At 38.9% G+C, this 13,813-nt stretch overlaps 2 protein-coding genes across 7 annotated transcripts in view; both read left to right on the forward strand.

Annotated features, from left to right (window-relative positions):
• Nucleotides 1–13,813, forward strand: part of CYYR1 (cysteine and tyrosine rich 1) — a 374,507-nt gene that overhangs the window by 342,300 nt on the left and 18,394 nt on the right. The gene's annotated exons all lie outside the window — the stretch shown is intronic.
• APP (amyloid beta precursor protein) overlaps nucleotides 1–13,813 on the forward strand; it is a 210,202-nt gene that overhangs the window by 97,581 nt on the left and 98,808 nt on the right. For all 6 annotated transcript variants that reach the window (XM_084871393.1, XM_084871394.1, XM_084871395.1 and 3 more), the window contains exon 5: nucleotides 405–598. In XM_084871393.1, coding sequence (XP_084727519.1) covers nucleotides 405–598 — 194 coding nt within the window. The remainder of the gene's footprint in view (nucleotides 1–404; nucleotides 599–13,813) is intronic.

The raw sequence follows: 13,813 nt of genomic DNA on the forward strand, positions 1-13,813 counted from the left end.
TCTGAGCTAAAGGAACTGTTGTTTAGTCACTCAAAAAGCAAATGACCCATCCCATTGTAAAATTGGTTCTTGTGGATCTGGGTGTTACTATATTTGCATTTTCTCACAAAGAAGAACATCTACTCTACTGAGCTCTCTCTATCTTTTTTTTTTTTTTTTAATATATTTTATTGATTTTGTACAGAGAGGAAGGGAGAGAGATAGAGAGTCAGAAACATTGATGAGAGAGAGTCATCGATCAGCTGCCTCTTGCACACCCCCTACTGGGGATATGCCCGCAACCAAGGTACATGCCCTTGACCGGAATCGAACCCGGGACCTTTCAGTCCCCAAGCTGATGCTCTATCCATTGAGCCAAACCGGTCCCGGCCTGAGCTCTCTTTTTTTCTCCTTCCCTTGCCTAGACCTGCAGTGAGAAGAGCACCAACCTGCACGACTACGGCATGCTGCTGCCCTGCGGGATTGACAAGTTCCGAGGGGTGGAGTTTGTATGTTGCCCGCTGGCTGAGGAAAGTGACACTGTCGATTCAGCTGATGCCGAGGAGGATGACTCAGATGTCTGGTGGGGTGGAGCAGATGCAGACTACGCAGATGGGAGGTAAGATGGCCCTTGTGTTGGGCTCTCACAGATGCTGAAACATCCAGCATAGAGTTTTTTCTTCTGTCAATATATCTTCCTATTTCTCATTAAAAGGATCTCTACGCACTCCCATCAAAGTTTGCTATTATAAAAAAATTCTAATCATGAAGTCGGATTATGCTTATGGCATACTGTTTCATCCTATATAATAAAAACCTAATATGCAAATTGTCCCCTCAACCCGGAGTTTGACCAAGGGATGGGGCTGGCCCACCAAACCATCCACGCCTCCCCTATCCTCCCAGCTGGCCCTGCCCCCTGATCGGCCACCCCTACCCTGATCAGGAAGGAGCAGGGCAAGCCAGCCAACCTCCCATGTCCCCTCCCTCCGGCCAGCCCATCCCAATCAGCCCAGATTGGGGTGGGCCGGCTAGACCCCACCTGTGCACGAATTTGTGCACTGGGCCTCTAGTTTTAATATAATTGATCAACCAACATTGACTCAATTTTAACTACTATTTTAATCTCAAAAGTTGGGATCAAAATTCCATGGATATTTTAAGTCATTGGCACTGTTACTCAGGATTGAAATCTGAGTGACAGGGCAATCTGCTTTAATCTGTAATTTAGAAAAAAATTTAAATAGTACTTTGGGATTATTTTATAGGCATTAGCTACATTTTAATTTTGTTAAGAAAGGTTTAGTCTTGTTTTGGGGGAGTTGTTTTTTCTTTTTGTGAGGGTTTTGTGTGTGTGTGTGTGTGTGTGTGTGTGTTGTGGGTTTTTTTTTTTCTTTTCTTTTTCGCCTTTTCCTTTGTGAATGAAGTCAGAAGCATTCAGAAATGTTTGCTAAAGTTCTTTAACTATCTTTGGTTTTCTGATTGTTAAGAAGTAATACTATTAATTTTTTCTTTGGGATTTTAATCCCATAATCTATAAATTCTTATTTTTAATTAAAGGAAGATATCTATATTCAGAGATGTGAAGATTTCTGTGACTAAAATGGGTCTTTTTGCTTTATCTTGAGAGTGACACACTTTTACCAGATCCTCTTCCTAATTTAGCACATTTTTTTTTTTTTTTTTATGTTTTGTGAAACCTGCTTTTTGTTGGGAATGTATATCAATGTGATCTTTTGATCTTTTCCTCCTTCACCTCTTCCAAATCACTGACCAAATTGAAAGCATCACTAACATCTTATGAAACCCTCTCAGTGGCCCCTTCCTTTCTTGCACCCCTTACTCATCCTGGAAAAATACCCAGCAGGGCTTCTTGTTCTGGCCCCAAACCCCCCTCATTTATTACTGTCATTCAGCAACTGCACCTTGGATATCCATCTCTCTGCTTACACCAGTATCTGTCCTCTTTGTTACAGTTAACGAACTACAGGACACTAGTGTGTTATTATTTAACAGTTTTTTTTTAATTTATTGAATTACCTACTACTGAGGCAATTATACAATTTATTATCCAAACCAGATTTAACACTAGGACCACAGTCAGAAACTAAAGGACCCAGACAGACTAGGTCATATAGTTACTCTAACTATTTGTGTCTTTACTTATATTACCATCCAAGTTGATAATCAGTTGAAATGCTAGCCAGTTCCTTCCTAGTCACCTTCATGTATATTGCATTTCTGCTGTCCACTACACAGTCATCCCTTGGAGTCTGCCATTTCTTAGATATTCTATCCTCATGGGGTTTCCAGCCTTGACATTCCTCTCTGATCATGACCTTCTGATCTTGAACCTGAAACACTCATCAGGCCCTAGTGAATTTTTTCCTTCCCTCATAATCACCCCACACCCCTAGTCATTGCTTTTAGTTCATTATCTTCCTTTTAAAAAATAATTTCTACTCAAAAAGGCTCAATAGATAACCATTTTTACATATTTCTTCTAATATCCTGGACTTGTTCATATGCTTTGCATTTTCTGAACATACTTCTCTCAATTCTCTTTATCCAGGAAAAAAATAATTTATCTCTTTAATCGCTGCTGAGTTTTCTAAGGTTGATGTATCAAGTCGTGTAACCCTACCTGTTAATTTAATTTCTTATTCATTCTGTGACATCATCTGGGATCTTAATGTTACTAGATGTACCTAATTATCTGTATTTGATGACTTATCACCTTCCATGTAACAGTGTGCTGCGAGAATTTTTAAAACATGCAATACCTGACTAGTCAGGGGCACTGACCTCTTTTCCCTAAGATTGTCAAATTTAAAAAAACAACAGCCAACACAGCAATAGCCCAGTGTGAATGAATCAAAATTATACCTTTTGTTTTTTGTCAAATTGGCAAAAAATATGTATTTTGTTGCTGTGCTGTGGAATTTTAATAATTATTTTATATGTGCCATGAGATGAAAGAGGTTGAAATTTGCTGCCCTACAATGTTCATTGGGTCCAGCTACCTGAATTTGTTCTGAGGCTCATCTTGCCCATCACTGTGCCAGAAGAGCCAGCACAGCACCAATGCTTTCTAGGTACAGTGGGCCCTTTATACTATTATTATTTTATCTATATATTAAAAATATTTTGCAAATGATTTACAGAAGTAGGAATGAAGAGATAGTAAGAAATAACTTCATTTAGAAATTTTAGTAAGAATTAATATCATAAATATTTTAATTTTAATTAAAATTTACATATAGGAATTTCTGGAATGGGCACTTCTTTTTAATGCAAATGCCAGACATGGACACAGAATAGATCCATATTATAAATCCAATTCCACACTTCAAATATATCTAGTAGGTTCTGGCTCATCATATTTCTTAGTCTTTTTCTCACACTTGCATTTTCATTTGATAATTGTAAAAAAAACCAAAAAACTACTTTTAAAACTTTGGAAGTTTATAATTTTATTGAAGTGAGAAATTCCATTTTCTGTTCACAATTGCAAAATACTTTTCAAATTTGGATTTATAAAAATTTGGAAACTTATTAGAAACACAGCCCAATCATTTTTATGTTTACATTAGTTCTTTACTTCTAATCACTTTTATAGATACTTCTGCCTTTAGTATATGTCTATTTCTGAATGATGTCACAAAATTTTGTTTCACAAACATAAGTGTTGCACAAGTATATAAGAAGAAAGAATATTGTCAATGGCTGGTTCCTGCTTTTTCTGTAAATATTATATATATATATATATATGTGTGTGTGTGTGTGTGTGTGTGTGTGTGTGTGTGTGTGTATTTTTATTGATTTCAGAGAGGAAGGGAGAGGGAGAGAGAGAGAGAGAGATGAAAAATCAATGATGAGAGAGAATCATTGATTGGCTGCCTCCTGCATGCCCCTGACTGGGAAATGAGCCTGCAACCCAGGAATGTACCCTTCTTCTGATTGAACCAGGGACCCTTCAGGCCACAGGCTGGCGTTCTGTCCACTGAGCCAAACTGGCGAGGGCTCCATAAAATATTGAATGATGGCTTCCTTCCTATTGAATAACCAAGTGCATGAGAATGCTATATTTCCTTTTTGTGCTAAAAAAAAATGCATTGCTCAGCTCCTGAGCTTGAGAAAATCGACCCAGGATATCATCATCTGAAGACGGATAGTCTGAGGTTTTGCTTATGTGATCAATTTCATCCATCTCCTGATTTATCTAATAATTGTGAAATATTCCCTGTCAATTTCTCCTATTTGCCAATGTGGAAAATGAACACCTTTGATTTCTATTTTAGTCAATAAAATCTCTAAGCTTCTTATTTACCTTCTTGAAAGATGATGCAATATTTTGGGAACACAGTAATAAAACTGTGATAAACCTCTATTACATCATCGGCAATTCCTTTATTCTTTCATTGTTTCATGATTTGGCCCTTCTTAGCAGAGTTGGAAATAGTTAATTAGTAATCATGAAATAATTCTTATGGAATGACAAAAATAGAAAAATGTGGCCCAAAAAACAATCCTATATAATAAAAGGCTAATGTGCAAATAGACCAAATGGCAGAACAACCAAATAACTGGCCGCTATGGTTTGCGCTGACCACCAGTGGACGTGTGTGGAACATGGTGGGCGTTGGCCAGAGCAGGTGAGTGGGGCCACCAGACCACGGTGGGACACTGGTCGCTCTCATCAGGGCAAGGCTCTGGTGATTACTAAAAATTCTTTGCTCCTTTGCACCGAGTTCCCGCCCAGTGCTCACACCCACTGCTGGCACCAGAGCCGCCATTCACACCCAATGCCGGTGTCTGGCACCAGTCCCAATCATTCAGCACTATCAGGTGCGAGCAGCGGTTGCCCATCCTGATCACCCCTGAGGGCTTCTCCACCTGTCCCTGCTCCTAAGGGAAATCTGGGTAGCAGCCACAGCTTGCATCCACTGCTGGCACTGGCCCCACTCTCACCTGCTGCTGGTACTGGCCCCAGTTGTTCCGTGCTATTACGGTCAGTGCATGGAAGCAGCAGCAGTGGGAATGGGACTGCCGGAAGATAGGGAACGGGGGGACCATGGTGGGAGGGGCTGGGCAGGGGCTCAGAGGATGCGCCAAGACCCACCCCTGTGCCTACTGCAGCCTTGCTGCCCACAATTCCTTTCAAGGTGCTTGAATTCATGCACAGGGCCCCTAGTAGATATATAAAAAGTTCCATTGAACTGAGATTATAATTACAAGATAGACTTTTATTTTACTTTTAAAAAGTAAAATTTCTCTAAGAGAGTAAAAAAAGTCAGAAATGTCAATCTTGCAGATAGGTAAAACTGTTCAAAATGAAATTCAACACGTAAAATTGTGTCCAGTGAACCCTGATGGTATTCCAAGAGTTAATCGTATAGCCTGCTGATCATGAGTTTACATTTGTTATGGAACATGTGCGACTGTATACTTTAAGATATTTGGCTAATTTTCTAGCCAAGTATCTTAATGTAAAAGATGGGTGCTCAACAAATATTTGAATTGAGTTGAATTGTCATTTCCATTAGATGCATACACAGACATAACGGGTAACTCAAGGTTAAATGAATTTCGCTTTAAAACAAAAACTATTAAGGAATATCATTCTAGACAAGCAATAATTAAGTGAAATTGCATCAGGAGTCTCTAAAGCTAGAAACATTGAAAAATGCTGGGACTTCTGGACTACGTATTACAACTCTTTAGCTCCTTTACTATAGTTACTCTTTGAATGTCTTTTCCTTGCTTCCAAGAATGAAATAAAGTAAAATAAAATGAAATTGGAATCATACATGAAAGTAAAATTTATCTCCATTTGAGCTTTTCGATAAAAGTCCATTCTTAGAGTGGCTTTCTTATTTACACCAGAAAGCATTTTTTGATCCCTAGTGTCATATTGAAGCTCTTTATTAAAAATAACAGTAGGCAAAATTTCAGGAAGTTCAAGTTATCGTCATGCAACTAGCTCAACTCCATTAGCGTTTGGCAGGCATCGTGTGATTTTAAAAATGAATAAATAAACATCAGTGTAGAGCGATGGTTCTAGACTAAGGGTAATTCTGCTGCCCCAGAGACCTTTGGAAATGTCTGCAGACATTATTAGTTATCACTCTTGGGGGGGAGGGGAGTGCTCTTAGTATTTAATGGGGAGAGACCAGGGACATTGCTAACCATCCCACAATATAAAGGACAGCCCCACAACAAAGAAATGCCAATAAAACAAAATTGAGAAACTGGTTTAGAAGTTTTTTCAGTACTGGGAAGTTAGGGAAAGTATTCTTTAAAAATAATTTTTTTTCCCATTGCAATCTTTTGTTTAACCCTGATCTCCTATGGACAGAAAAGCAAACACCGAGGAGTATGTGTGTTGAATGGATCTTTTGTGCTGATGGAAATTTTGAGATGAAAACAAACCTTCTAAACATAACTGCCTATGTGTGTTATGTGCCAATGAGTCAACTCCAACCCGGTGACCCTGTGAATGAAGGACGTCCACAGTGTCCTATCTTAACCAGCCCCCCCTCAGCTCCTGTAGACTCATGCCTATGGCTTTTATGGAGTCAGTCCATCTCGTGTTTGGTCTTCTTCCTTTCCTGCTGCCTTCTATTTTCCCCAGCACTATTGTCTTTTATGAAGAGCCCTGCCTTTTCATGATGTACCCAAAGTAGGACAGCTTCAGTTTTGTCCTCTTTGCCTCTAGCAGTATTTGAGGTTTAATTTGCTCTTAAGTCCTGCGTGTCTGTCTGTTTGGTGGTCCAGGGTATCTGTAGAGTTAACTTCTAGCACCATATTTCAAATGAATCACCTTTTCCCCATCAGCCTTCTTCACTGTCAATTTCCCATCCATATGTAGTAATTGGGAAGATGAGGGTGTCAGTGACCTTAGCCTTGACCTCTATTGACACATCTTTGCTCTTGATGATTTTTTCCTAATTCTTCCACTGCTGCCCTTCCGAGTCTCAGCCTTTTCTTGATTTCTTGGCTGTAGTCTCCATTTAATTGATGACTGACCCAAGGTAAGCAGTGTCTTCATTGTCTTTATTAAATTTGTGTATTTCTTCTGTCCTTGTGACTTTTGTCTGTTTGATGTTCAAATACAGTCCTGCTTTGGCACTTCCTTCTTTCACTTCCATCAGCAGAGGTCATTTCAGGTCACTGCTACTTTCTGCCAGTAAGATGATGTCAGCTGCATATACTTTTTTTAAAATATATTTTTTATTGATTTCAGAGAGGAAAGAAGGAGGAGAGAGAGAGATAGAAGCATCAATGATGAGAGAGAATCATTGGTCAGCTGCCTCCTGCACGCCCCCCACTGGGGATTGAGCCCGTAACCCGGGCATGTGCCCTGACCAGGAATCGAACCATGACCTCCTGGTTCACAGGTCATCGCTCAACAACTGAGCCACACTGGCTGGGCCAGCTGTGTGTCTTAAGTTACTGGTATTTCTTCCACCAATTTTCACTCTTCCTCTGAGTCTAGCCTGCTTGTTCATATATGTTCTGTGTATAGATTAAATCCATAGGGAGATAAAATGCACCCTTGTCTGACATTCTTGCATACAGGAAACCATTCTGTCTCTCTGCATTGTTGCGCATCAGGACAGTTATGCTTGTTCCTCTCAGAGCAGCACATAGCTTTTCATGATTGGCACAGTCAGAAGCTTTATTGTAGTTTTTAAAAATAGACTAACCTTCTGAAATTCTATAGAGCATGCCAGTACTCAGTGAATGCCTGTCTTAAGTGTGTCTTCCTTTTCTGTATCCACCTTGAACATCCAGCATTTCTTGCTCCACATCGGGTAGTAGAAGCCTTTGTTGCTTCACTTTAAGCATCTCTTTGCTTGGGTGGGAAATAAGAGCGATGGTCCTGTAGTTGCTGAACTCCTTGGCATCTCCTTTCTTGGAGATTGGGAGGTGTATGGAACATTTCCCGTCTGCAGGCCATTGTTTTGTTTTCAATATTTGACATATTCTTGCTAGGATTTTGACAGATTCAGTCTCAGGCTTGAAATAATTCTGTCAGTATCCCATCAACCCTGGTGATTTATTTACTTATTCATAATTGCATCCATAATTTAAAATACCATCATCAAAATGTGCTAATACAATGGATGATTAAGGCTTCTTATTTGCACCCATTTACTTCATTAATTCTAATCATGTCAAAAAATTTTTATCAAATATTTTATCCATTTTGACTATAATAAATACTGACCTACTTCCTGAGACAAACAGGTCATGTTTTGATAAATATTTGGTGTATATAGAGGCATGGAAGATAAGCTCCACTTGAAATATGTTTCTATTACATGTAATTAGAAAACTATTGAAAGTATGATAATTTTTCAGTGGGTCAGGGAAGATCACCTATAATTTAACCTTATGGTAAGTTCAGAGTTTCTCTTTTTGTTTTTGTTCATTTTATTTTGTGTATTTTATTATGTAGTTGTGGTAAAAATGTAATATTTTTATTTCCCAATAATATCTTAAAGACATTTAAAATGCATTTATAATCTGTTTAAATTATGTATGTTTCTTTAAAGTTTGTTTATCCATGTCACCATTGTCAGACATTTTTTGCTTCTTATGTTTGTGAAGCCATGTTTTTTAATTCTTTAATGAATTCAGATTTCCTCCCATATTCCAGAATAATTGCTTTAAGGTATATTTCCAAAGGTAAGATATGGGGGTTAAAAGATGTGAATCTTTTCACATCACTTAAAATGTATTTCATAATGTTTATGCCCATTTACAGCGAGGTAGCAGCAGTGGGTGGATTTATTTGGTCAATGTATACCAGCCTATGCTGGATGATATTATTTTTAATAATGTGGCCCCTTTCAATACCTCCAACCTTTCAGGGTTTTCTAGTTAGTGAGTTTCATGAAGATATTGATAGGTTTTATCTTGTAGACTCTTTTCTGTGCATGAGTAGTAATAGTTATAGATAATATGTGGCCTTGCTATGTGCAAACCACTTTCTGAACACCTTGCATATGTTAACCCATTTAAAGGTCACAGCATTTTATTTTTATTTTTTAAATATATTTTATTGAGTTTTTACAGAGAGGAAGGGAGAGTGATAGAGTTAGAAACCTTAACAGCTGCCTCCTGCACATCTACTACTGGTTATGTGCCCACAATCAAGGTATATGCCCTTGGCCGGAATTGAACCCAGGACCCTTGAGTCCACAGGCTGATGCTTTATCCACTGAGCCAAACTGGTTAGGGCAAGGTCACAGCTTTTTAATGTCTATTTTTAGTAATAGAATGACTTAATGAGTTTTATTTGGGCTTTCCAAAACTGTAGTAAATTTGTGCTGATATACCTATATTTGAGGGTTTAGTTTTTATCTTGTGCCAAGCAAAAAGTATAAGTAGTATTGCAAATGTTAAATTCATCCAAAACCTTCTGCAAATTTTTTTCCCATTAATTCTACATTACAATTGTGGTTAGCCTCTGCACTTTTCTCATCCAACTACATTTTCTTAATTTTACCTGTAGAACACATATAAATCATAACTTTAAAAATGATTAATTCATTCACCTTTGAGCATAAAAAGTCTCAGGCAAATAAATAATTTTGATTGAATTATATATTATTTATTATTCATAATATATTTGAGGTAAATGCAAAAGACTTCGCTTTTACTGATAATCTGATACAATAAAGAGCTAATACACTAATTAGATCGAACAGCAGAACAACCATCCAGACGAGGGCTGAGCCCCTTGCACAAATTTCATGCACCGGGCCTCTAGTAGAGTATATATTGAGTCCATGTTGTTTAATCTGCCCTAGCAATGAGCCTTCCAGAGGATGGAGGTGGGGAGGTTGAGTCTAAGGCTTTAGATTAGTTTAGTACAGATGAAAAAAATATCAAGAAAGAAAAAAGTATCTTGTGACACATGTCTAGAAAAGGGCCAGAATCTGTAGAGGGCTGACTTATTCTCCTGGGTTAAAACATTAGCCAAAACCTGTTTGGCTCAGTGGATAGAGTGTCAGCCTATGGACAGAAGAGTCCCGGGTTCAATTCCGGTCAGGGGCATGTACCTTGGTTGCGGGCACATCCCCAGTGGGGGTTGTGCAAGAGGCAGCTGTTCGATGATTCTCTCTCATCGATGTTTCTAACTCTCTATCCTCTCTGTAAAAAATCAATAAAATATATATTTTTTAAAAAAAAACATTATTTAACCCAGAGTTCCTAAAGTGAGTTATTTTCTTGTTTGGTAGTAGGGAACTGGGGTTGGAGAGGCAGGGAGCAGAATTCATAGACCCTACTTCTACCTTAGCAGATGTCTGCTCAATCTAATGCTCTTAAAAAGGACAGAAAGGTGTCTTATTCATTATTTATGTGCAGTGTTCCACAGATATGTCTTTTGTAGAGAATGGGGTTGTTTTAAACAGAAAAATATATATTAAAAAATTACATCTCCCTTTGATCAATAGCTAGACTGTTTAATATTGTTGTTTTCAGATGATTTGTCATTATTGGAATCAAATAAGGTAGAAACAGAGCTAATAATACCGTGTGTAAGCCCATCATGTTAAAAGTATTTGTGGAGGGAAACGTTAATCCACTAACTGCATCCCAACGTAGCATGTCTAAATACAAATCATAACAATAGTAAGCTTACTCTTAATTGAAGCTGTTGGTGGAATTCTAGTGTCAATAACAAGAATATGGTTTCAGTGTCTTGAGCTACCTTTCCTTAGAAATTGTGACATAATAAATACAAGACATAGCCATGGCAACTGGGAGCATTTTTTTCTATCCTACACATCAGCGCGAGTATGAGATTTGTGTGTGTGTGTGTGTGTGTGTGTGTGTGCATTTATTAAGCTCTGGGATTAGAGAGGAGAGAATAACCTTTGTTCCAGAAACACAGAGGGTTGCTAATAATTCTGGATGCAGCCCGTTTACAGTCATTTCCCAGAAACTCGAGCAGAGACCCACACAAGCTGATGCTCAGCATAAGGAAAGAAATCCTGATCACGATCATTATTGCAATCAGCATTTCATGAAAGCTTGGTTTGTGAGTGGCCCACTGCTAGGTATAGCTGCAAGCCCATTTAATGATGGTCTGTGCGCTCCAAGAACTTTTCTCAGATATAATCACCGGTTGGTAGAATGGAGGGTGCGTTTTGCAAATACATTGCCTGCCCTTTGTGAAAGCTTGTGATTGAATCGTGGGATGAGTGGTGCAACCCACTGCTTTCCCAGTACCCTGGGATGTAGAAACAGACATCGCTATACCTAAGCTCGGGCTGTTTTGAGGATGTGTGCCTGTTAGGGACCAGTATTCCTATCTGTTTTTCACATTGGTTGTACATGTTTGTTTGTTGGTATTTTAGAGAGAGTGTTATTTGACTTGGTCTTATTTAGATCTCTGGAGTTAAAATTCTTTGACTATGTGATCATCTTTCAGCTACTTTCCTGCTTGCATTGTAAGTGGTATTAACTATTCAAGCGGGGGTGGGAGGCAACTTTAGAGGAGTACAAAGTGAATCATACTAGATGACAAATGACAGCCTCCCATCTTTGCCAGGGAATGAGTCCAGGAAGATTGGATTTGATGGAACAGCTCATGGCTTTGAGAAGTAACAGTCACGCTGCTGGCTTGGCAGCTCCTAGCACCGTTGGAGGCTGTAACTGTATCCCTGAGCCTTGTACTTAAATGAGAAAACTAATTTGAAAATGATGAATAGGAGAAGAGCAGAAGCTTGCATTCTCTTGAGGGAACTGGCTGCCAACTTTAATTTAAAAAAAAAATGCTGACTTTCTGTATTTAATAAGCGTGGGCCACATGTATGTCAAGAAGAAAAACAAAGCACTTTAATCGCCTTAACGAGATTACAGATGTATGGCCAGGCCGGAGGGGCTTATTTTTGGTTTCCAGGCAGGTGGTGGCTGGAGGTGGGATGCCTTTGAAGTTCAGGGTTGGGTTGCTACCATCGGAGCTCACCTGGCAGCAGCAGCATCACCACCCTTGCTTAGGGCTGGATGGCACAAGCTGCCCTAGGAACAGGAGATGTTAGAATCACAAGCCCTGGGGAACAGCTTCTTTGTAGGGATTAACTGGAGAGTTGGATCATTCAGTGCAGAGAATTGAATGCCATTGACACATGAAAGATCTCGTGTTATCCCCCAATGTCTTTTAATTAAACTGCTTACATTTTCCAGATTAAAAAAAAACAATAGTGGGAATAAAAGAAAATTCAGATCCTTGTGATTTTAACTGGTTTCTGGCAATAGTACCTCCAGACACAAATGCCTTGACGAAAGCAACATTTGAAGATGATCTTCATTGGAAATCCCCTAGTTTCATTTAGATGGGATTCCCCATTGTTACATGTAAAGCTGGCTTTTAACATTCTTTTTTTGTTTGTTTGTTTTTCCTTTGCCTCACGATGCACATGTTAGCATTTTATGCCCAAAGAGGTGACCTTTGCTTGATATGACAATAAACATCATGCTAGATCTTTGTTTGGAAGTTGGTTTTATAGAAGTTGGCTTCCAAGAGACCTAAAACGGGAAGTCAAGCTGTAGTACATGATGCTTCCCTCTCTTAGTCTAAACTAGTAGCAGGATCCTATCACAGAACTCAACAACATTTAATTAGCAATGTTTTCTTGGTCCAATCACTCCCCACCCATTATCTCACACAGTCAGATAGAAAACCTTCCTTTTGGTATACTAACTAACCCTCCTTCTCTGGTTAGATGATCGTGGCTATTGTAACATATTTCTTTTTAATTAGGTCTTTTGAAAGTATTACACACCTAGTAATTATTATAATCAATAATAATAGATAAACTCTTTAAGCACTTTCTATCCTCGATGAGGTTAAGAACATTATTAAAATGGGTTTATTTTTTTCCTCTCTGAAATCAATAAAAACTTGTATTTTTTTAAAAAGAAGAGGAGGAGGAAAAATCACTTTTTTCCCTTTCTGTCTTTCTTGCGGTTTATGAACTCTCGGTTGGCAGTGGTCGTGTTGGCGTGTTTGGTGTTAAAACATAACCGTGTGCTACTGTTTTAATAGCGCTCCAATAGCTAACTGGATTCATGGACATCTAAATTTAATTCCGGAAATCAACGCTATGGTAATAAGGACCTGGCCTGCGTTCTCTTAGGCCTCGTAATCTAATTCCCCCGCCAGCTGAACCATTATGTGTGCCTGTTTCTTGTTATTATGCCTGTGAACTGCTCAGGCAGATGCGGCGGTGGAGACGGGTGTATTCCGCTCTCGTTCATGGCTATACCTCCGTCATTTTAACTCAGGCTTTCTGTTTGGAGCTTTATGCGACATTCAGGTCACAGCAGAGGAGGCTGAGGGTGGTTCCCGGCTCATGTGTTCACCTTCCCACCTGGAAGCACTTTGCTGTCCTAACCCGGGATCACCACATCCTCGCCTGTCACTCCCTTTGTGCTAAAGACCTCATGCACCCTCATAGTTAAGAAGAATACTGGTTTCATTTGATTTACTCCCTGGATTTATCTGAATTTTCCACTTAATTTGGAGAAATGACTAGCATTGATGCCAATTGTTTGATTGACAGCATAAAAGAGCTCATGTATAATAAACTGGCTGATGACTTGCGTCGGTTATCTTTGTTCATAAGCAGTACGAAATTGAGATTCTATAGGACACAAATTATATGGAAGTATACTGGGTGACATTTGGGGCATCTGAGCAACTGTTAAGCTTAGGATTTGTTTGAGACCTTGTCTCAAGTGGTTGATTTTTTGTGTGCAGGAATTCAGGTAGTAAAGAAATTAATGATTGCACCCCATTTATCTTTAAGCAGAT

The sequence above is a fragment of the Pipistrellus hanaki genome, assembly GCF_964339955.1.
Source record: "Pipistrellus hanaki genome assembly, chromosome: 2".
Classification (NCBI taxonomy): Eukaryota; Metazoa; Chordata; class Mammalia; order Chiroptera; family Vespertilionidae; genus Pipistrellus; species Pipistrellus hanaki.